The sequence below is a fragment of the Varroa destructor genome, unplaced genomic scaffold (genome assembly GCF_002443255.2).
Source record: "Varroa destructor unplaced genomic scaffold, Vdes_3.0 BEIS01000003.1, whole genome shotgun sequence".
Classification (NCBI taxonomy): domain Eukaryota; kingdom Metazoa; phylum Arthropoda; class Arachnida; order Mesostigmata; family Varroidae; genus Varroa; species Varroa destructor.
In genome coordinates this window covers 27,020,035-27,044,351 of record NW_019211456.1, presented here as the reverse complement: position 1 = coordinate 27,044,351, position 24,317 = coordinate 27,020,035, and the positions used below count along the sequence as shown (strand labels likewise).

At 42.7% G+C, this 24,317-nt stretch overlaps 3 protein-coding genes and 1 long non-coding RNA gene across 17 annotated transcripts in view; 1 reads left to right on the top strand and 3 right to left on the bottom strand.

The window, feature by feature from the left end:
- Alh (coiled coil domain containing protein Alhambra) overlaps window positions 1-914 on the bottom strand; it is a 15,173-nt gene extending 14,259 nt beyond the window's left edge. Inside the window, exon 1 of one of the 6 annotated variants that reach the window (XM_022797006.2) lies at window positions 774-914. The gene's annotated coding sequence lies outside the window, so the exon portion shown is untranslated. Of the gene's footprint in view, window positions 1-116; window positions 272-383; window positions 526-773 lie in introns of those variants that run through there. The other 5 variants (XM_086982250.1, XM_022797002.2, XM_022797001.2 and 2 more) reach the window with 5 other exon arrangements.
- A 133-nt stretch (window positions 915-1,047) lies between these two features.
- Window positions 1,048-24,250, top strand: LOC147756742 (uncharacterized). Its single transcript, XR_015322737.1, has 3 exons — window positions 1,048-1,162; window positions 23,596-23,710; window positions 24,109-24,250. It is a non-coding gene; the product is annotated as an uncharacterized LOC147756742 (long non-coding RNA).
- LOC111246809 (uncharacterized) lies at window positions 2,624-9,781 on the bottom strand. Of its 4 annotated transcripts, none has more exons than XM_022797024.2 (5): window positions 9,564-9,721; window positions 8,371-8,542; window positions 7,984-8,237; window positions 4,574-4,920; window positions 2,624-4,410 (listed from the first exon to the last, which is right to left on the bottom strand). In XM_022797024.2, the coding sequence occupies exons 4-5, from the start codon at window positions 4,911-4,913 to the stop codon at window positions 3,440-3,442; spliced, it is 1,311 nt and encodes a 436-aa protein (XP_022652759.1). In that variant the 5' UTR covers window positions 4,914-4,920; window positions 7,984-8,237; window positions 8,371-8,542; window positions 9,564-9,721; the 3' UTR covers window positions 2,624-3,439. The 4 variants fall into 4 exon arrangements, with proteins under 4 accessions (XP_022652759.1, XP_022652760.1, XP_086838388.1 ...); XM_022797025.2 differs by having other exon boundaries at window positions 7,984-8,222; XM_086982262.1 differs by lacking the exon at window positions 7,984-8,237 and having other exon boundaries at window positions 9,564-9,718.
- Window positions 16,573-24,317, bottom strand: part of LOC111246806 (uncharacterized) — a 92,449-nt gene continuing 84,704 nt past the window's right edge. For all 6 annotated transcript variants that reach the window (XM_022797008.2, XM_022797007.2, XM_086982255.1 and 3 more), the window contains 3 exons: window positions 24,096-24,317; window positions 23,582-23,708; window positions 16,573-23,395 (listed from right to left, as the gene is read on the bottom strand). In XM_022797008.2, the coding sequence (XP_022652743.1) occupies window positions 23,114-23,395; window positions 23,582-23,708; window positions 24,096-24,317 (631 nt within the window). In that variant the 3' untranslated portion in view covers window positions 16,573-23,113. The remainder of the gene's footprint in view (window positions 23,396-23,581; window positions 23,709-24,095) is intronic.

The window sequence follows — 24,317 nt, the reverse complement described above, 5'->3', positions numbered from 1 at the left end:
ATATAGGCATATTCATCTAAGATCATATATAGATATATATATATATATCTATATATGATCTTTGCTTTTCAAACAATCGTCGATAGGTTGAAAGAACAGGTGAGAAGACGTAGTACACTTGATTCGTTAGTAAATCCAAGATCGGCGAAAATCAAATCCAAATTTTTCCGCACAGAGACCCACATACACGCACATGCCCCTCACGAGCCAGTAACAGAATATACGAAGCTCTTCTCTGAGAGAATGCTGGGACGTCAAAACGGATCCGTTCGCATATATGCAAAATGTATCTGTATTTATATATTTTCAGATATAGAAATACCTATCAATAACACTGTCACACATTTGGAATCTGACTAGCCGGACAATGTGAGGCGGCTCACCGGTTACACTGCACAGTGGGTGTTATTTCCTCTTCAAAAACGTTTTTTATATTCGCAGCGATGATCAGTACACTGCCTTCCGGCAGGCAGCTGGGATTACCGCTGCCAGGTCGACAAAAAGAATAACTGTATAATACTTTATATACAATAGGACTATATCCTGCATACGGTCCACTTTTTTAGATGACTCTGATTTTCTCATATAGCATTGTAATTTTTGCGAGGGAAATATCCAATTGTATTAAAAAGATGATGATAATTATTATTATTATTCCTAATCCTGGTGAGATGACAAACGGGCTTTGATAACGATGAGGCTAGCAATGTCGCCGTCGAAACTGTTGTTGCAGTTATTTAGCAATGGACTTGTAACACTATCAATACCAGTACCTCTGCTAGCGCCGCTCAAAATACACACAACAAATCTCGTATTGCGTAGACTGTTATCTCCCACTAGCAGCAATAGCAGTACTCCTACAGCCCATCATCATAACAATATCAAGACGTAAACATCAGGGCAGACAGACACCCAGCTCTGTTGATTCACAAGGACTGCTGCTATGTAAAAAGGACTCTATATACAGCAGCGCTGGGAGTCAGTGAGATAATCAGTTAACCTGCACGCGGCAGCCTTCTTGCCTTTTTTCCGCTACGAACCAGTAACCACCGAGCGATTAACCTGCCAGCGCTGCTGCTGCCCCTACCCAGGGTCCCGACTACGGCGCTGGTACGGCGGCCATGTTTTCATAAACATTAGATCATTCTACCCAGTAGAGAAGGTATGTCAAATTCAGCTCGGCACTAAATGTCACCGAAACGCTGCTCAGGCGTCCCGTTAGAATTTTCATGTTAGGTACAAAACTAAATAGATCCGGCCAGTGACAAAGTAATATTCATTGATTTTACTTGATTGCGTTATTATAACACCAGATTAAATAGTTTACCACTTGGTAATAATGTGTGAAAAAGACTGTTCCAAACAAGCTGCCGTTTTGGCGCGCAGTTTGACTGAATGAAGTATTCCACCGTTGCTTATTCGAGACAGAATCTGGAAGAAGCCATCAGACGATTGGCGGGCGGGCGATTCAACAGCTGCTGGTTGGCGCGAAAATTTAAAGATACAAGATTTTCAACGGCTGCAGTACCGATGGAAACTCATTGGGGAGATATTTTAATAAACGCTCGTCGCCTTAGAGTTTGTTTACGTTCAATTGGTCGTCCGCTCATTTCTCCTCGCGTTGTCACATACTAACGGAATTGCTATCAGCACCTGTCGCTGTAAGATGATGTATCATCTGAGATGGTCTAAGCCCGAAACCAGTCGCAATCAAACACTAGCTGCTCACCATGCTCACTATTAATTTTATTTAAATAATTTTATGCTGGAGTAAGCCAGCGGTTTAAAGCCGTGAGGTCGTACTGGTGGTAGCAACAACACTGTCCAAAGTATAATTTAGTAAAAAAAACTATTTTAGTAATAGCTTTTAATTTTCATTATTTTCGTGTTTGAACTTATTGGTTGTAGAGGTATCAGCAGAATATATATTATCATATGTAATGGAACGTACATTACTAATAGCAGCTATTTACTTTGTTACCACGCATTGCTTTGGATGAGCTATCTCTGTAGTTCAAACTGGTGCAGTTGAGTTGGATGAATATAATCGAACAAATTTATGTTCAGTCTAAGCTATACACTTCTATATTTTACGTAAGCTATATATAATGCCCTCTAAACAAATGCTAGATAACCAGAAATTACGAAACCCGCAATACTCATACTTTTATGAGTAAATATTAGTATAAATTATAAAAGATTTTAAGGCTATTGTTCTCTGGGGTAAATTGTTAACTGAACTTAACCGTTAATTTTGTTCGGTGCTACCTGGCAGTACCACGCTCTAACGAACTACGCGTCGTGCAGCGTCAGAAATTTCTCTTAACAGGCCACTGTTTGTTGCAATAAGCATCAGTTTCACGCGCTTTTGAAATTACCGTTTGGTTTTCGTTGACATTCTCGGGGTTTTCCGCTTTTGGTCAAATCTATTTTTTTTTATCTACGACTTCAATCACATCATGCCCGTTCTATCCGCCAGTCAACTTTAAAATCCGTGAATCTACTTTTTCGTAATTCCCCCATGTACCCGTAATCTCCCTCATACTTTTATATGTCGTGCTATTTTTCATCTTACCTACCATTATACTTAACACCGTATGTAATACAAAAGACAATTTCGGTATAAAATATCACAGTCAATTTATTAAACATCCTCTGACTTCTTGACTTCATCATCTCATCCGCCAATGGCGGGGGTTGACCTAGTGTTCGTCTTTCGGCGCGTCTGTTTTATTAAGTTCGTAGTTAATACTATTTCCGCTAAATATAACTAGTGCTCGTCTGTGGTGATGTTATGGTCAGTCTGCTACCTTCGCTAAATGTGTCTCCTCTTCGTGTATTCGACGAAAATCGCGCTTCATGTATTCCTGTGTGATCTTTGGCTCGTGACGCCAAGTTTTTAGTTCTTCATCCTAGAAAGGTTAGTGATTCATCCATCTCAACTACTCTATCTCACCTTTTCGCCTTCCTGCGCTCCATCGAATATATATGCATAAATCAAATATTAATTTGATATATTTTGCAAAAAAAAAAGCAAAGTGAGACCCCGACGTGTCTACCACGACCCTGTCGGTTCGCAGTAGACGACACCCGAGCCTCGTACGTACTTGGCACTGTACTTTTTTGAAGCTTTTTGAAGATACGTTTGAAGATCGTTGTTGATGCTGATGATGACGATGACGATTGAAGGTAGCCAATTTCGACGTCGAAGTCTTTTTTAGCGAAGTGGTGTTGGGTGATGAGCCGTCGTGACGGAGAGCCGCCGCGCATCACCATCGTCGAATTTGCACCAAGTGCGGAAAGAGCATGCAGATAGATAGATAGGGGGGGGGGGGGGGGGGATAGCAAGTAGGGACACCGAACACGTGCGTCTGACGGATAGCATGTCAGACACCGTGTGCCGATGGAGCCCAATAGTAGTTCGATTTGTCTTTTCTCTTTAGAGAGACAGAGGCGACTCTGACTGCAGCGATCCCCAAGCCACGCATGCAAACCAGCTCCGGGGTGCAGTATCAGAGCAACAAGCGGATGGGGACAACCTACCGTGAGTGGGCTGCGAGGGTCCGGCAACAGAATCGCCGGCCCCTCCTGAGGCGCCCTGAGCAGCTTGTGCGGCGGCCGCGAAGGCCAGCACAGCTGTCGGGTCCTGCGTGTTCAGGCTTGCCAAGGCACCGGGCGTGGCTGCGTCAAAGTTTATAGCCGGCTTGATGTCGTCCTTCGTCAGGTTGTCCGAGCTCGAAGAGTTGTTGTCCTGGTGTCCGGCACCTTGCCGAACCTCAGTCATGCTCTGTTCGAGAAGCTTCGACGGCTCGAATTCGGCCTCCTCGCCTGCCGATTCGTCATCGGACGCGCCACGCGTCTCATCAAGGTTGTCTTCCGCTCCACTCTCAACACCAGACCCCTCGTCTCCCGAGCCCTTCTCGGAACCGGCCGATTTTCGGCGCCGTTTCCGGTTTTGCTGTGACATCGGCGAGTCGGTTTGACGGAGAGGCGTGGACGCATTTGAGTTGCTTTCGTGGCTAGCCATGCTAGCGGCTGAGAGCGATTGGGAGGTGGCGTTTTGGCGCTCCTGGGCAGCCTGGGCAGCCTGTGCGGCCTGGACAAGTTGCGCCTGTGCCTGCTTTAACGCAGTTTGTTGCATTGCGGCGACGAGCGCGTTTTGGGCGGCGGCGGCGGCAGGCGCCAAACTCTGGGCTAACGGCGATGCAGCAGCGACTGCAGCAGCGGCCTGTACAGAGGGCTGTTGCTGCGCCAACTGTGCGGCTTGTTCCGACTTCGCCAGATGACCGTTATGGCTGTGGGTATGCCCGCCGCCAAGCGACGCTCCTAGGGGACCGCCAACCGAACCTGGAGGTACTGAAGGTACGCCAGGTTTTTGGCTGCCCGACTCATTCGTCACCTCGGCGAGACCTATGGGAGGAAACAACAGACAACAACTTGCATAACTTTAAACGTAAATACAAGGGGAAACGCGCATGACAGGCAATCGATCTTTCGTCCAGAATTTGGAAAACGTAATAATCCATTTTTTTAATTGAAAAATAAGCATTAGTACTGTGGCAGTTGTACGTACCTTTGATTTTGAGAGCTTCAGCGGCCTTGAGAAGGGTAGGCAACTGGTCCTGACTCACATTGACTTCCCCCCGATACATGAATTGTACCAGGGCTTTGAGGTCAACAAAACGAATGTCCTTAAGAATGACGATGGGATGCTCACACGGATTCTGGATGAATAGACTCTGAAAGAATGGGCTGCACGCGGACAGCACCATTTTGTGTGCGCGCACTGATAGCCCATCGCAGGCCAATGTGACGTCAACAAAATGTTCTGAGGACAATAGCTGGTCGAATATCGACAGCATATTCGACTGGTGGTTGTTCCATTTTAAACAGAACTGTTGCGTGCTACCCATCTTTGGTCTAAAATCGAGAACAAAAACAGCAGAACAAAGCGTCGTTAGTATTGTTTTTGGTATACACTGAGGTTTTTCTATATAGAAAACGAAAATATCTCTTGGAAAATTATGCTTAACTGGCGTAATACGAAACCATTAATAATATTATAGGAACCATTAATAATACTATTATAATATTACTAATAGTTACGTAAAATACAAATTCGAATCATATGCGCGCGAACATGCGTAGAGAATTTCCATTGGCCTGGCTATGCTGACCTTATTCCCATTGCTCACTAAAACAAACCCAAAACGAACGGCAGTTGGCTTTGTGCAGCTCGTATGACGCCAAACGGATAGCTGCTACTAACCGCTGACTAGACGCACCGAAAGCCATCACCCATTGATGAGATTTAGGTCAACATGGCGCAAGAAAGTAGAAGGGAAGCGGGAGAAAATGACGGAAGAAACGTTGCGAAAGAAGCAACAAATCTTCCTAATGATACATCGACTCTGCTTTTAATGTTATTTTCGAAACGGTGAAGAACGTTTCTACTTATCAGTGTTCCTTATTCGATAAAAGAAAGTTCTGCGGTGCAAAATTCGAAAACCAATTATAATAAAAGAACGAGGCTTCCATGCGGCCGTGTGGCAACATTGCAATACAGTCCATGTGGAAAAATCAATCCGATATATCGAGAAGCCGACTCTAGCGTTACTGTCGTATATATATATATAGCGTTACTGTCGTATATATATATATATATATATATATATATATAGCGTTACTGTCGTATATATATATTGTATGATACCTTCGCCTGGTAAATAGATGTTACATACTCCCGCCTGACAGTTACTGGCATCTACTAGCTTCGTCAGCCGAAGTTGTAGTAATACTGCATATATTCGATAAGTCGTCGCTCGCTACTATTGTAATAGCATTGTGGAAAGGACGTCGGCCAGGCCGATACGAAGAGCTGCTGTCATCTCATTAAATCTATTTAGTCTTGTCCTATCCCTACCACAACCGCATAAAAGGCGATGGGTAAGGGACCGAAGCTAGAAGCAGGATAGTGCGCTGAACTCGCGTTCACTTTTTGCGGCCCTTTTTGACACAGCTGACTAAAGGAAACCAGCTTTAGGTGGTCGTAATTAGGCGCTACCAGCGCGCTGAAGAGCAGCAACAGTAGCGACGATGGTTGCGACGAGCAGGAGAAAGATCCCAGCGGTCAAGAGTTAGCCTACAACGGACAGGCCAACAACAACCAGCGGCAGCAACGAAGATAAATCGGCTAGTCAAATGGCCGGCAGCTAGGCCAAGCGCTCACCGCCATTGCCGTCGCTTTGGCTGCGTAGTTTGTCTTAGAACACCGATGGACAGGCGCCAGTTGGCCGGCTGGCGTGAGGCCTCTTCCCCCCTCCCTCAGTGGAAGCTGCATCAGCAATAGAGGCGCCAGCGCCAAACATAGCAACAATGCCTGCCAACGGACGACCGCCAGCCGCTTCGCCTTTATAGCGAACAGTATCAACTAGCATGAGTGTCGGCAAGCGAGCAAGCAGCGGCCGGCGAGCGGCGCAACGGTGACGCATGCGCATAGTAGTTGTTATAGAGCGTGTATGAACGCGGCGATAGCGGCGGTGATGGTGGTGGTAGCGGTGGCGGTGCCGGCGGCGACGGCGGAGGCGGCAGCGGCGGCGACGGCGGGGGAAAAGTCTACCAACGAACATCGGTGGGCGATCACCAACCGCTTTACAACCACCGCGATACTACGTTCCGCTACGAAACTGCCACGATTAATAGCGCCACTTCTGCTCCTATTATTACTGGCGTTTCTACCGCAACTGACGCTCCGTTGCCGCTCGAGGTCAGATAGAATCATCACGAAGATGCTCGATGCTACGATGGTCATGGAAATGTAGACGACGCGTTCGCCACGCCAGCAACAGCCCAGCCGTTGAAATCTGAATGCCGAAAGCCAGCCGCAGTTACCTGCTAACACCGAAGATGGCTGTTGCCTCGGTTACCACTGGCAGCAGCGAGCAGCAAAGCGAAGCAAGCAAACGCTTGTTAGCGCCGCCGCTGACGCTCGAGACGCTGGCAGCTGAGGCTCTAGTAACCGCAGCAGCTGGGAAAGTAAAGATGCTTTTATAATGATGCTGGTATAAGCTTTCTTACATGGAAATTGTTGCGTTGTTGATCACGATATGGCTTACGAAACGGAACTGGCAGCACAACAATCGTCAACAGCAACTATCGTGATTGTGGCAGTAATTCTCCGACCGGCCGTTTAACTAGCTTATAATACGACGTGTTGCAAAAACGCTAGATGCTGTTTCCGACCAATGGCGGAGCTATAAAATGTGCTACGATAGAGCAAAGCAAAAAAAGCTTACGATTTCGCTGACAGCAACATGGCGGTAGCTGGCAATTGCAACAACGTCCCATCGTTTGCCAACTCGCACTGCGTCACATGATCTCAACAGAAGCCACTTCATGAGCAGAACGCCAACACCTTTGAACTGATGCTGGCTTGGGCTGAAGCCGAATCGCCGCCAAAATGGTGGTCAAAGCAATTTTATCGAAATGGCAAACAATCTGAATTATTGTAATACAACAGCTCGGTTGTGAGTACTGTGATGGCACATGGCGGTGTAGTTCGTAGCCACAAGAACCAGTCGATCAAAGAAACGCTGTATTATTAACACGTTTCGGCTATTACCACCGACATACCGGTATGCTATCTAAAATTGTACAAAAAAAAACACGAAACTAATGGATAGTTTCAACTATATGAAATTCAATGGCACTAATATCAAGCACCATAAGCATCGAGCTATAGACCCCGCATCGGCTGCTTTGACGAACACAGCGTCTACAAGGTGTGTCCAAATACTATCGTATTATTTGTCTTTTACGGATCATCCTGCCGGAATCACCGTCGTATTATAAAAGGCTACAAAATTCTATGCAGTAGCTATTTTCGTCGACAGGACACCTACTTCGAACGAGAAAAATGAACCAGGCAAATCTCAGAAGATCACACGTCATTTCGACATGAATGCAAAACTGCACAAAACGTACCAATTCGAATGAGGTCTCACACGTAAAACAGCATTTACGATGAACAAATTAAACGCAAAGGTCTGCTCTGGTCCTGCATCGAAGAACACGCCTGACGATTACACCATGCACACGCCGATCCCCACGCTAGGCCTAACGGTTAAGTTACTCCGATAAACTGCAATGGCGTCGCTCGCCCTCCATTATGAATTCAGACCCATCGCCGCTGTTGGTGGAAATTGGCCACGAATTTCTAACTTCTGAAATGCGTACTTCTATTCACGAAAGCATTCACGTTTTCCTATGTCAGTACGAGAGCACAAAAAAAACGAACGCCTAGCCAATACTGGAAGTAGCCGTATTCGCTGCGTTCGTTCAACAGTACATAGATAGGCAATAGGCACTCACCTCTGTTGGGTACAACTGAGAGGAACCGAGGTAGGGTGGTAACGCCACGATGGGGTGGCGGGTGGTGTGTCGCGTCGATCCCGAGCGATCTTCACCCCGGCAGGGCTCGAGTTAATCTGTGCCCAACGAGGCCGACGCTCGGCCTACCTCGCCGCCGCTGACCCGATCAAAGCTGGAGTAGCGAATCAGAGTTGCGAGAGAAAGGGCTCTACCAATTAGCGTGCGTGCTAGTAACTTCGCCATGGCGAGGGAGATTCAACACAGCGCAAGTGTCTGGACCGCGCCAGCCCGGAGAGACGGGAGAAGCCAAAACGACGCGGAAGGCGGCGGCGGCTTGAATATGAGATACACACACACAAAGAGACACACGCGTTCACCGCCACCAGACACACACCCACACACACACACACTCACACACACATATATATATATATATATATGATAGGGCGGCCGAAGCGGTATAGAAATCGTAGGAGCCGCTATGGCGATTCTACACAACGAAGGCAGTCTAAACGACAAGCACACTTTGTAACAGCAAAAACCCCAACCATCTAGTTTCGCCAAGAAGTGACCGAGCAAATGCAGACATCTGGCATCGATGCATCAATCAGAAGGTAACAACGAGCTTTCTGCTTCGCCCGCTGGGAGGCGCTCTTTGTCGACCTAAGATGCTTGCTAGCTTCATCTTGTCCTCGATCCCCCTTTATTCATCATCATGGACAAACGGACGGATGCGTATACGACGCAATAGACCGACGCTAGTGGACGGCACCGAATGAGAAAAAATATCGTTTGCGACCGCTGCTACCGCTAGCCTATGCATCACCACATCATGACGTCAGTAGCAGTAAGCAGGCAGAACGATGGTCGGCGTCATTTCGTCGGAGACAGGCGAGGGAAAAGGAAACCTGAGAAATCGAGGGGCGACAGTCAACTAGTAAACCGAGAGGTGGCTGCTTGTTCAGCGCTTCGTACCTAGCTGGCGGCAAGTAGCATTTTTGCTGTTGGGATATTCAGGTGGCACAGGGGACAGGGGACAGTGCGGGGGGGGGGGAATGAACACGGGAACGGGCCGGATATTTTGCTAGAAAAAAATCAACTGCAATAATCGCCAGAAGAGTTTTCGAGTTTCCTTGGCTTTTGGCCCATCACAATCCGACCCAAGCCAACAAAGTCTCGAGAAGCTGACTTACCGTCTTTGGAGTGAAATTGACGCCAGCTGGCTGTTTCGACTCTGTTCGCTAACCACATTGAATGGAGGCCACATAGAAGCTGACTAGCGTCACTATGCTTCGAAGAACGAAGATGATTACAGCACTCACAATGTGGACCGAGATGTTTCAGAATGACTATTCAGCCTGTGTTGGCTGACAACTGCATTCAAACAGTGCTACCTTAAAAGTCACAGCAACTCTGCTTAAAGAGCAATGGCCAAGTGAGTTGAGAGTTAATCCATATATGTGCGTGTGCCTCTTGCCCTCACTGGTTGTAGGGGCGCAGATGAAGGCATGAAGAGGCACTTGACGCAGGCTTGATAAGCGGAGAGAACTTGGAAAGGGGGACAATCAAAAAATGTTATTTTCTAGTTAATTAACATGTTTGTTTTGATGTTAATTAACATGTTTGCTTTGATGTTTTGAAAGATAGAGGAGACCGAGCCAATTGGTGTCAATTCTCTGTAAACCACTGATAATTCTCAACAAACATTTCTGCCCCCTGAAGAAAATCTGAGTAGACATGATTGTAGCACAGCTGTGGGGGTGGATGGAGAGTAAAATAGGTAAGTTTACGGTGGATCCAAATGTGTAAGTTATACGCCTTATAGACGTATAGCGACGATGTTCAGTTTCTGGAGGGCAGTTGCCTCGAAGACGGAGTCACATGGCTCGTGCTTCATATAGTGGATACTGAATGCCTTCAATAACCATGTTGATTTACATTATGTTAAGCTCAATTAATGCAAACGATGTTTTTGTGTTTGATGGAAAACATAATATATATATATATATATATATACGTATTCAGCAGTACCGAAATCAGACGCCAAGATAAACTGGTCTAAACCTAAGTGAGCTGAAGTTAGATGTAGTTTTCCCTGAATCGTGCTCGTTCAATGTGGAGCTGTACGACGTTATGCACTTTCAGAAGTTGTTATAAGTTATTTGTTATTTCGAAGTTATTCGATTTCTTGGGAATAACCGCGTTTTCGAGCCATTTCTTTACTCGACTATTTACACCATGTAGCTATTCGAACGCGAGGAATCGCCTAAGGCGTACCTGGCTTACCGTGTCATGCCGAAACCGGATAAGCTGCCATTCTGTAAGTTCTCGTATATCAGTAAAATCAAAGATATGGTATGTTAACGCTCTTTTTCTCCTTAATGACTGTCAACACATACTCAGTCCAATTTCTAAGAGGCATTTTATAGTCGTTCTTTCGTTTACGTGAAAAATGTGGAAATATGATGAAATACTTATCCGACCTAGCAACAGACAATTCGACTACTAGAAACTAATCACTTCAAATAATAATAGTTGAAATATTGTGTAGGTAAAAACATTTGATGAATGCAGTTAGTGTTGAATAGAGGGCCTGTCTTCTAACCTGCGGCGCAAACAACTACCCTTATTGTAATTTGTTTACCGACTGATGTAGTGTACATGTATACAGGAACAGGGTAAACTATATATTGTCGAAAACGACAGGACAGATTTTAATCAGTTCTGCTAAGTAAATTGCCCTGACGATAGAACTTTGTGAAGATGTGCTTTTTTTATGTTTAAACCTACCCTAAATACAGAACTCTTCCCTGTTCGATGAACCACCATGGGCTGCTGTGGCAATGACTAATAACGACACCTACGTGACTCTGGCACTTAGCGTGAACTGCGTAAACCACGTACAAGCCCAAGTATTAGATAGGGGGCCGGGAGGGCTGGATTTACAGTATAATAAGACAGAACTCAGCAGTTTGGGAAATGATAAATTCACAAATTGGCCTATATAAGCAGAAGTTTCGTCATAACTAGACACGCTTTTTCCGGCTGCAAGTCTATTCTCTTAAGTGCTGGTCGTTGCCGTCGAACGGAGAAACGCGATAGCGACCATAAAAATATCTGTGCATGAGCGCTGGCACTAAGGGCGGTTCGAACTATGATACTGGCAAGGTCATCGTATTAAGAGCAATACAAGCGATGGACGTTTACAGAAGCGAAGAATTGTATAGTGCAAAGTAGAGTTTGTATAGCCAAGAAAACATTTTCAAAAATTAGACTACTACTAAAAAGGATCATCTATGAGTGATCTTAACGATCTCCATAAGTGGATAATCGTTGTACATCTTCATAACACACTAGCGAATCGCCTGGTGATTAGAGCGTATTGAAATGTAAATGTATCCATTTGTCGCTGTGTTCATCAGAACGCGATGACCTCACCTAAAAATCACGTCTGGTGACCCACTTGAGATTTGAAAGATAATCGCTAACTGGATTTCGTGGACGAATCTTGACGGAATACTGCACTTGTATAGCCAATCGGGACAAACTGCCATTTTCAAATCTATAAATTTCGGCGGAATATTCCAGTTTGTTGGGAATGCCACGTCAGTTAAATACGCCAGACAAGGAATAAATGGAGAAAATTATTGGTTGTATTATAGTTATGATTAGTTTGGGTTTTGCGTTTTTTTTCGAAACGCACATTTTTGGTTAGATAAAAACTGGAGGTTGCTTTTTCTAGAGCTGTCGTTATTACCGCTATCGTTGGTAGCGTTTTCGGACGAAAACACTTGGTAACACGCCTCATTTGCTTACCAAGTTTGGCCTAGCATCATGGACAAGTTAAATTGCAATAGGCGGAAATGAACGCACTTATTGAGATATTAATGCATACATACAAACGAGGACCTCAAATAGTAAGAAGTCACAATACAACCATCCCGACAGTATGCGAAGTTTGTGCCGTATACACCAAACTGATAGTATTGGCAGCTTTTCCATTTGGAAAAACACGGCGGATTGGGGTAAATTTGAATTTGATGAGAAATCGTTTGTTGCAAAAAAAAAGTTATTCTACTATAATGGTACTTTGACCCCCATGGTCTAAGTTTTATCATGAATGTCATTGATCAGATTAGAAGCAAGATCTATCGCTGGCTTGATATGCTACGGATTAATGAGCCGAAATCAAATTCAACAGCGGTGGATTTTTCTTATCGATTCCACTAGGCCAATACAAATTAATTGAGTCGTTTTGATTAGATGGACCGTTTGATTGGATGAACATGTATGAGGACCGCCGATTACAACAGGGGACAGTATATATTTTAGTAAGCCAACGTAGCTTGTTATTTTCTAACCTTCTATTTCGTTCATTCTTCTTCTACTAATTCATTCATTCAAGTCAGAGGCGAGAAAATACCGATTTTGGGCTAACCGTAATGCGTGACACACATTTATGTACAAGCTTCCCTATTGGTTCTTCTTTGGGTGTCCCTTTTACATAGCAATGACGCGAAATACAAATTTCAAAAAAGGCAGCTAATGTGAGCATTAGTTTACTCTTTACAGATTTTATAGATAAAAGAGGCGTAGGAATCTCTTGTTTTCCACTAGCTAATGGTAAGTGTCCATTTTCTTGTTAGGTAAGCTCATGATTATGCCCTAAAACTGATCGAGTATTAATTGATTGGATGGACAAAGTTCAGCCGATCCCTTTTGTGTACGAGAAGATCGAGATTGAACGTTACGGCATCAGCTAGTACGGGCTTTAACGTTGTAAGCTGTAGCCATCGTGGATGTGTCAGTCTTCGCTGATAACATTCATTAGATACTTAGCTCTTAAATATGTCCCTAGATCAAGTGCTTTACATAACTGCACCACCAGTACATAATGTCTATCTTACGCCGTAGTACAGGTAGAAACGTATTTACTGTAAAGAAATAAGCAGCCCATTTAAACATCAGACAAATTTAATTGAGCTGACCAGACTATTGATCTTCACGAGAACTGCTTCTGTACTGGTAATGTAATGAGACAATCACTGATATATGCCCACCTGTCTTGGGCTACAATTTGGCACTGATAGCCCCAAGCGTAGCTTATCGTTGATTTGTTATTGATGCCTAACTGCGCGATTAGAGTCACAGGTTTCTCATTTGGTTCACTGCTGACGCTAATATTTGTATTTGACACTTAAGCAGACCGTACCGGATCATTAGGGAAGTGGGCGCACGGTTTTAACCAGTTATACTAGCCCCACCGATCATCGACTTCAATACTATGGCTCATTACATGTCTATTCCCTGCCCCATGACTCAATGTTGAGATAAGACGTGCTATAACCGATTTACTGAGTAAGCGCATAGGCTACTTGCAAGTGTTAAATGCAATACGACTTTCTCCTCTAGAGTCAAACAGCCTTAACCTTAAAGCATTTTAGCTTCCGTCATTGTGCTTTGAACTGCTATTGCTGCTATTGTTCATGTGCTGTAATATTACTACTATTCAATAAATTTACCACCATATACCACATAGCGGTATAGCTATTTTTTTTTTTTATATAAAAAAACACAGCATATTAAACTTTTGGCTGTAGTATAGGTACACAAAAGCTTGATCCTGTTGATCTTCACCAACAATTTCGCATGTTGATGTGCATGCTGGAATTCAGATGTCTACTTGACTCTTTATCGATTACACGGTTCATTCTTATACTTCATCATTGTACTTCATCTATAATGCTAGGTCAAAGATCACAGAGTCAACAACTTTCACGGTCGTTAAGTTATTAATACGTTGATTGGATGGTCAGCAATAATCACACAGCAAAGTTGTTTCGATCATTTCGAATAGACGTTTCCGTCGACTGCTACATCGTCAATGTGTTCCTGATCGATTCAGATTTTACTGATCAATAGCCAATCAGTCGTAGTTAATGTCGTCCTGATTCGATGCTAATGTTGTCCAATTAGCGCGCACGTTTGCCATATACCGAACTATCAACTTCTTTGATTTCGAATGAATTATGAACGCATACATAGGACGTCTCTAGTGGAAGCTTATAGTATTCTAGATGGATAGATAAAATCGCGAACAGTCAGGTTTTGTTTTTTGCAAAAAATCTGCCCATGGCCTTTATTTAAAGGCCATGTGCAGATTTTTTACAGTACATGTAATTTCGTACGTAAAGCAATGGCACATCTGAAAAGAAGCTCTCCTAGCATAAAAAATTGGAGATGTTCCTGCTAGCCAACAACGAATATGTTAACAAGCACACCTAACACAGAACAGAAAATGGGTAGTTCTTGTATTATGGTTAAGCAACATGACCTGTTGATCTTTTACTTGAGGCCTAGGCATAGAGATTTACGGTTGTCTTTTGTACGAACTAGACACTGGGAATGTATTTCTGGGAACAGTCGATTTTGCGCACTATATGAGGATCTGCTGAGCATCAGACTGACCTAGAACTCGATGTACCAATGTATGGCGTTGTTCGGACCTTTATTTGAATTGAAATTGAGCCATCGTGGCATAATTTCGGCCTTCCAATGCGTCTCAATACGTAGACGTTCTCATTTGCAAGAAGGGTCCTCCTCCTTGAAGCCACTCAACTAGTTAAGGACTAAATGCTGATCCGAATACTAAAACCAAATCTGAGGATCTTTGTACTTACTGTCTATAAGACACGTCTCGCGTATGGCTCAAGCACGAATCGACATCGGTGTAATCATTCAGTTTTCTTAGAAGGTTTCTAAGCGCATCGTGATTTAGGGGACTGCCAATCACAGCGATGTATTATTGCTCGGTTGTCCTTTGTCGTAGTCGCTCTCCAGAGATTTTCTTTTTTTCTCTCGTTTCCCTGTAGAAGTTAGTCAAGCTGAGTCGACCTTTGATTCCCCATCCGGCGACTTACGACAGGCGCGAGCCATAACACATTCTGCCTCAGCAACCCGCCTGGCTGTCTGCGCTGCTCCGCTAAAACCGTTGTAAGAAAGTCGTGGGCAAGGAGGCTGATCCAGACGCCCTCATTTTAGGTAGCGCTGTCCCTATCATGGTTAAGGATAGTTGATTGGAGATAGATAGATAGATAGATAGATAGGTAGATAGATCCAAAAGACCAGCATGCCTCTGCGGAAAAGGATGCTCTTCTTTTAACTGAACTGTATTTAGAGTTTTTTTTTTTTAGTTGTTGGGTTCAACTGAGTTCAAAAGAGTAAACCTGCTTCAATGAGCACACTATAAACATGGCTTACTATTATTCGAAATTTGAGCGTCGTTTGTTGTATACTTGTTGCTTGTTGAATTATTATTGTTACTATTTCTATTCCTATGGGGGACATGTACTGCTTTCATTGCATTATATAACTGAGATTAAGTCAATGGTTGTACGTATTTATTCTCAGTATAGCAGCGAATGATAGTTTGTTTTCTGTTGTCAAGCGTAAAATATACCTGTCTGTGGAAGTTAATAATACCTCTAGCTGTGATGCCGCAAACTTCGTCTTTAAACGTAAGATGCTACATGTTTCGTCCAGGGTACCTTGACGAGATCTACCTGGATACTGCGTTTCATTAAGAGAATAGGCCGCACTGAACGTAGAGCTCTCCCGATTTCAATAGACTAAAATCAAATACGTTTACAGAAATTCTCGAAAGCAGAATTAGTAACGATATTTTATTCGCCACTTTATTAGACATTCTGCGAAGATCAGCCCGTAGTAACACCAAATGCCTCCAAGAACACTTATCGTAGTTTATCGTGAACAGATGCAGTTTATATATATATATGCTATTTCTACATATTGAAATGGAAACTCTTCGTACGTCTTGGACTAACAAATATCATATGTACCTCTGTTCAGTTCTCTATGGGTCAAAACATCGAATAAAAGCCTCGTATTTATAATAAAGTTTATCGCAGTTATTATGAAAACGTTTACTTTAATTAGTATAAATAAACTTGGACTTCCTTTAGCTGTTCAGGAACCGAAGCAATACATGTTCTAGAATATTTGCATGAACAGACTTCGTCCTCTGACCGTCTGATATCTCTGACCGTTTGTATATATCAAACAAGCATACGGAATGGATCATACGGGTCTTCCGATCTATACGTATGATATCAAATAAAATTTTCCAATAATTAGACAAATGCTAAGTGCCAATTCGAGCAGGATGCAAAGAGAAGCCTATAGTAAGGACAAACATATCTTTCTTTTTTATTTGCGCTAAAGTGTTCTGTAGTTGTCCACGCAATATCTGCTTAGCTGTGACTTCACCAGCTTCAATATAACACGTGGGGCATTCTCGACAAATTACAAAGTGTATGTATTCAACATGCATTATGTACACTCGGTATCAACTCAGTATCAATAACAAAATGAATAATCGAAATTAGTGCTCTATTCATGATCAAAACCACCACGTATTGTATCAGACACGGAAATCTGTATTAGCAGATACATCAATCTAATCTAGGTTGATTAATGTATTGATCTATACAAAGTTTCCATAACTTAATTCATAGCTACTATCAAAAATCACATCGCTTCGTGATAATCCTGATCGAGGTTTTACACCGGCTGCTAGAGCCGTTAAGCTGCTTGTTGAAGTGGTAGAGATCCCATTGGCATATGGTAGCAGGCCATCGAAGAAAAACATCCTTTCTGATAGAGAACGTGATTGTAAGGAAGCCAACCTCTGCTGATTTTCGGCTTTGACTGCATACAACAAGGCGTAAGGCGATTCTATGCTTGCGCAGCAAAATACAAATGGGCGCGGACCCCTTGGAATTCATATGGACAAATGTGCATCACTAGCCGTCGATAAACGAGGCCCCATATGACGAACAACTGTCTCGTATCAACCCCAGCAACTGAGCTGATTACTGAGGATGGTCGTTTTAGCCCGGAGTGATCAGTTTGCGTTCGTGCTATATGACCCATTTTTTAATGATTAATCGTGATTCCGCTGATTCAGCTGATTTCAGACGATTCTAACTTGCATTTGTCTAGAAATATAATGTACGAAAAAAAGGGAGAGGAGATCAGATATTGGTAAGCGACAGTTAGCAAAGATAAGCATTGTACTTGTTTTATTAAATATTTAGCTGGTTCGTATGAGTGCGAAGTGGCATTCATTTTCTGTATTTAGTGGTATACTCTGTTGAAACGACTAGATGACTGTTCGTCAGTAGATTCGCGTTCCATTTTAAATGCGTAACTTTAGACTACGTAATGTAAGTGACGTTCTAGTTCCCGATAACACCGTTGATCTAATTCAATGCTGATCCAATCAATGGCGTTAACGTAACATTGCTTTAAGCTCAGCTACACGGTAGACTTTTTTCATCTGCTCATTGTTCAACTATTATAAGGCGTCTTGCAAAGGTTAGCGTCTTCGAAATAGCAAATGCTTCGATGCCACCTCTATGTTGAGTACATATGAACTTTTGCGGTAGCTTGAATCAGAATGGTAGCGTTTTGACAAAGGGAAGAAATAGAATTCATTAGAATACAGGCCAGTTAGATGTTGCTCGTATCACGTGCCATACTAATGAATGGGCCTGAAAGCATGCACCTATTCTGCCAATGGCGCTTATTTACACTGTCTGCAAGGAATCGAGAGTTCCAGTTATAGCCAAACAAACTATTATAGCCTATCGACTTCAAAGGAACCTCAGCTACGGCGCCAAACAATGGCTCCTTGTTATATCTGACCGCACAGAAATCAACGCAGATTTCTGCCAGGATACTGGACGATGATGACGCGAATTCAGGGCCGAGGTAGATTTGCTTTTCAACAATACGGTCTCGTTATGTTCTTGGAAAAAACGTGGCGCAGAAATCGGCAGTGAGTTGCTGTTGACAGTACGGTGACTAAAAGCGGAACGCCGTTCGCGCAATTTTTCTTTGCCAAGTTGACAAAATCACGTTGTTGGTGACCACCGAAAGTCTTTAGTAGCAGTTACAGTTATAAAAGCCAGTCAAATCAATTCCAATACGTATCAGAATAAAACACTCTCGGGCTGATTCGTGATTGATGGTTCGTGAAAAGATCAATTTCGTTCATTGATTCATTCAAAATTTATCAATTCAAAATGGCGAACGAAACGCAAATTAGAGCCTATTTGCTTAGCGTATTTATTAGGTACTCGAGGAGATCCTACTTAATTGATTCGATGATTCCGAAACGCTACTCTCAAGGTCCGTGCAATGAACACACAATCTCTTTAGGATCGCCATCATCTATGCCTCGTGGAATGTTTTATTTATCGTCCATTTTATTATTACTATTATTATTATTATTATTATTACTATTATTATTATTATTATTATTATTATTATTATTATTGTTATTATCGGTATATCATTTATTCACATGAGGTTAGTTTTTTGTTCGTTACTTTGCGCAGACTGGTTCCTGTTTCGTGTTTGTTGACGAGCACATTATTCCTGTATGTCTCTCGTTCACTTGCGTTGATGCGGCATAAAATCGATCGCTTTTGTGTGATAGCGCCTCGTCTGTATGGTATTGCACAGTGGTACTCAACGATAAAACTAAAAGGTAATAAATTAGTTAACTAATTTACAGTAACGATGTTGTGTGTGTTGCCGTACGTTACTATCTATCTTGGCAAGACGATAGTACATGAAAGTGGAAAACGCGTAAATACGCTTGTGTCGTACAAACGTACAGACAGAGATACGCATTGATTACATCCATATCGAAAATGAGCCCATTCATTATTATCCATTACCAAATTTCCATTTGTGTCAATCATTACGCCTTCATCTTCTGTTCTCTTTGGATCGAATCATTAAAGGTGGCTATCGGCTGCGTCAGTCATTATAGAATCAACTCACTAGGGTATTGCAGTAAACACTCAACAATCAGCTGGACTAGCATTTGGTAATGCAGTGTTTCTAATCGAAAACAAGTTTCTATACGAACATCTGAAATGTACACAAAATTGGTGTGGTGTTGCTCAAGAACGACCAGGTTCAATTGGATGGCCTGTTATATCATTTAGCGTTTTTTTTTTTTTTTGTTTTTTTTTTTGTTTTTCTCTACAAAAGGCCCGTACAGCTCGTTTCAGACCACTATCGTCGAATATCTGAAACAGAATCTTACTATAATACCTGAAGTAACATGACTATCGCTTTTGTTTCTGCTGTCTCGTTTAGCCATTAATAACCACAATTTTACTAACTTCAAGAGAAAGAATCTCATATGCTTGGCGGGTCTATCGTCTTGAAACCTTAATCACTATCATCTATGTCATCATATTAGAAAAATACGCGATCACGTGAGAGACTGTTATAGGCTAACTGGCGTCTGATGGCAAAGCAGAAACACTCTAATCAGAGGCCAAATTATCACACAACGTTAACTAGATCGTATTAAGGACTAACGCATTGTACATATAGCCTACTCGATTCTGAACGGCACTAAGTGTAGGACGTGGAAGTTTTTAGCTGTCCAACAGCATTTCCAGGCGCCGTTATACGACATCGTTATTGATACTGGAACTGAGAGGGGCATCATATGTGAATGTACTTTACAGGTAGCCGTGTCAATTCCACTTCCTTTATGTTGTCTTCTATTTTCGTATTCCGTATGGACTGAGCAGAGGGAGTTTGATGACAAGTTTAACGTTCGAGGTAGTCGGATACAAATATGTTGAATTGATTTCGACGTTTAGCATCACGCGATTAAATAATTTCATAACCCAGGAACGGAGACGAAACTACGTAGGTTCGATCTGGAGATAGGGGGAGGTGTTTCTGTACGACCACTACGGCTATATACAGGTAATACGTTATTGGTATATTCGTGTTAAACTATCATTTAATTGTTACTATAGCCATAGCCGCGATCTTCTCCTTGGCTATGCATATATCAGTTATGAGCTGATTTGCAGAGTATGTAAGTTTGAGGTTCTACGAGAATTGCGTAGCGCGGACAATTTTGTCTACCAAGAGTCACAAGTAAATAACAACAGAGGTTGTATTATACCACCAAGCAGACAGAGTAATAAAAAAATTTAGCTCAAATTCGGCCGGCAGTAAAATTCGTCCTCTAGCAACTCTGCACACATTGAAGCTGCATGATTTTATTCAGTGACGCTTAATAACAGCCACTTGTGAATACGTAGTTCATTATAGTCTAAATAAAGACGTTACAGATTACGATGCGGCACGACGCGTTCAGCCTTACATGTCGCTCTTGCGCCCTCCGCTCTTAACACGATCATTTTTACCGTTGTTATATGCAAAGATAGGAAATTTAGACCATCGATTTGGCTAGCGTCAGCCTCGCCTATCCAACGTATGCAATATTCTCTGTGAGGAAATAGTTTTCGTCGCGTTTAGAGAGCGCTACAGGTTTTCTCGTCCTCAGCCACCTTAACGCCTAACGTAATTTAAAGATATGATGATAAAACTGTTTTTCGTAAACGTTATGCCATTTGCTATAATAGATGCGAAACACGAGCTCAAGACCAAAACCAAGCTTTGCAGTACGACCTCGGGCTCCTTAAACTTCCTCTATTCGAGATTGTTTGAACCATTATTATCTAATCATCATGGTGGATATACAAACATTCAACTGCATCTGACAAATTCAATTGTTGTGCGCTCAAATACACTTTGTTCCTGCATTTTTAGTTATTTTCATTCAGGATTTCATTATCAAAGTCTTTATCAATATAAACTTCTTAGCTAATGCACTTAATTTTTCTTGTTTAATACCTCCTTAATATACAAGAGCGTTGATGACAAATAATGATCATATATTACTTTGCTCTGTTGTTTAATTATAATAGATAACAAGATAAGGATTGTAACATTTTAATAAAATGACAAGTTTTTAGTTTCATGAGTGTTTCGAAGTCTCCCAGTATAAGTTGATCCTTCCGCGAAGTTCAAACTATTGTTCTCGATACAACTACAACAAAAAATGGACGCGCTCGTAAAAGCGCGCTTAAGACATCGGCAAGACGGTTAGCACAACACATAAGAGAAACAATAAAAAAAAATAAGTTACGGTATAAATAGAGAAAATGCAGCGATCAACCCTAGTCGGTCTTCGCATCCACGAACATTCATTTCCGCTTTGTTCTATACATAGGTTTTCATATTTATGTACAGGATGTTCCTGTGTCCTTAGTGAACTTACATATTTCAGGCGCCATTCTATGACGGCCGAAGAGGGAAATTGTACTGGTGACAGTAAAGGATTCCGATTTGGTTCGACGCTGGAACTATTTAAGGTGACATAGCGGTACCATATTCGCCGAACTGTTCCACGGCAGTAACCGGCCATGCGTTAGCCGCTTCGGATGCGTGGTATAAAACGGTTTGGTATCAACGGACCGACGTCACGGATTGCACGAAAGCGTGACAAAATTTCAATATTCGAGCTCACTTTACCCATATCCGCACGTCAGCTAATTTCGAAAATCGGCTGCTTTCGATAACCTAGCACCCCCTGATCACCTGTCACGCGCCATCATGTGTTTGAGCAGCCAAATCCACAACTATGCACAAACTCGAAGCCAATGATCAAGCAATGATAGCATTCAAAATTCTATATGCCCCACTTTTTTGTCGTCGGGAAGCCTTTTAGCCAATATCGTGCTTAACGCCCACTTGAGAATAAATTCTAATCTCCTCGCTTGTTTTTAAGTGCAATGAAAATCATTGAGGACACCCTGTTTATATGTACTATATATTAGCACAGGAGTGATGCGTTTTAATCAGACGACTGTAACGTCATTCAGGTGTTCTAAGCCTCAGTATTTGCCGTTAAAAGCCGCTTTACATTTTATAAATCTGGCTGGATAGCCTTTTAGAATATCTCAGGCCGTTATCAAGGAGTAATGTGTATGTTCATATACAGTCGATAATAATTGCATGTTACAGTTGGCTTCACAACGAGCGATTCATATATACAAAGCATGTATGGTGTCTATGCATGTGGATGTAGAAGACTTGTGCAGTTTTTCTTTAAATCAGGGTGCAGCGAGCGATATATAACCCATGTTCGATTTCTCGCGACGATTTCCTGATTTCAATATAAATAAGGGTCCGATAACATTTAAAGTAATGTTAAAATGGAAAGTACAGCCTCATTGTCAGCGCAACGTCTCAAGGATGTCTCTCTAAGAATGCTGCGCTGTATAAAATAAGAATAGCATGTCGCTAACGAAAGGCATGTTATAGCAGAGCAAGAATGATATATTCTTGAGGCTTTAGCTTGTTTTGCTATCTGTTTCAAACGTGCAGTCGAATGAATGTTTACCAACGAGCAAAGCTATTGGAACAGGATGGTTGTGACACGATTTGACTGTAATAGAAGACTGATTATAGGAACTAATCGTTCAGGGAAGATTTATAGGATGACCTGGCGAAGTTTGTACGCCCCTAAAGATTGACAGACGTGTTGACTATTGTTGATGCTGCCGAAATCGTTTCGGCTATAACTGCGTGCTTATTTTCGCAGATGTTCGAGCCAGCAGCTGTACGTAATGGAGCCGTTACTAACTGCATTACGCCCGAACCGAGTTACCGTGGTTACTAGAAACTGATCCAAAGCACCGGCTGGATTTTGTATGAAATCATGGATAAGGGCGGTAGTTATGTTCAGTGTTGAATGCTTCCCATATAATCTACAAAAATTGCTCGCTGACCGTCGGCTAATTCGCTGGGAAAATCGCCCCCTCATATAGACTTATTAGAGCATGACGATCTCGGGCGTGTTGACAGTTTCGTAGTCGGGTTCATGCAAGACGTGCGAGTTGACCGTTATAAGCGCTCGTTGTGTGGCTGGACGACCATTGAGACGAACCTGCCCATTGCCATTTGTGAGCTGACCATTCGAGTTCATGCTCGCCGGAACGGGCCCTGTGGCGGGCAGTTGCGGTGGAGGTTTTTTTACCGTCTCATAACCCGGATCCGAACTGAGGCTGTCTTCTCGTTGGGGTTTTCGGACCCTTTCGTATTGTGGCTCTGAGACCTGCAGATAACACGTTCAACAGTTATAATGGACAGTGTTAGAATTTCATTCACTGAACACATAGGTCGGCATTTCGTACCACTCCACTTAAAAGACGACCTGTTCATTTCACAAGCCAATTTTATTTTCCATCTATACGCACTTACGTACTTGTTTTATTCGAATACGTATTTAGTAAATATTTACCTGTTTATTATTAGGGACGCCTACTCGTTCATAGCATGGGTCTACTTCAAGGTCGGAAGAGTCATCACGGGAGGGCCGAACCCGCTCGTAGCACGGCTCCACGTCACTATCGCCGCTACGGGGCAATCTGTAAGAATAGATAAATTAATAACTAAAATTTGTTCATGTACGCCGAAGTGCTACTCGCTGTAGAATCACATGGATTAGAGGGCTTAAGGCAAAAAACAATTGAAGGGCCAGGCTAGTTTGTCGGACTTCTAAATTTGTAGTGACCAAAACCGGGCTTTTTTTTTTACAGAACACTAACAAGGAATAGCCCGCTAGAGGTTGATTGCCTACGGAGCGGTGGGGATCATCTTGAATATATAGTGGATAGAAAACGTAGTGATATTCACACTTGTTACACACGATTTTGTCTCAACAAACGTTAACTCTTAATTCAAGCCGACACCTTAGTAGGTTCTTAATCTTAGTTCTTCGAATTCATCTAACTTGCTTGTTTATGTCTGTTTACCTTTCGTAATTAGGGTCATTTATCTCGTCTGACGTTTGTGGCAATTTTCGACCGCCATTGTGATGCAGCTGAGGGTGATGAAGTACTCGTTCATAACAAGGATCCGCGTCACTTCCAGCATTACTATCATTTCCGCCAAGCGCCTCGTAGCATGGATCTTCCTTGGAAAGTCCTCCCGATAACAGTTCGTAATTCGGATCAATATCGCTCGATGCACTACAT

Excerpts from the sequence above, each read along its gene's own strand:
- LOC111246809 (XM_022797021.2), bottom strand. The coding sequence starts at position 9,637 with ATGTGGCCTCCATTCAATGTGGTTAGCGAACAGAGTCGAAACAGCCAG. Across the intron at positions 4,921-9,563 it reads TCAATTTCACTCCAAAGACG|ACCAAAGATGGGTAGCACGC; the intron begins GTAAGTCAGCTT and ends TCTCGATTTTAG. Across the intron at positions 4,411-4,573 it reads TGAAGCTCTCAAAATCAAAG|GTCTCGCCGAGGTGACGAAT; the intron begins GTACGTACAACT and ends TTCCTCCCATAG.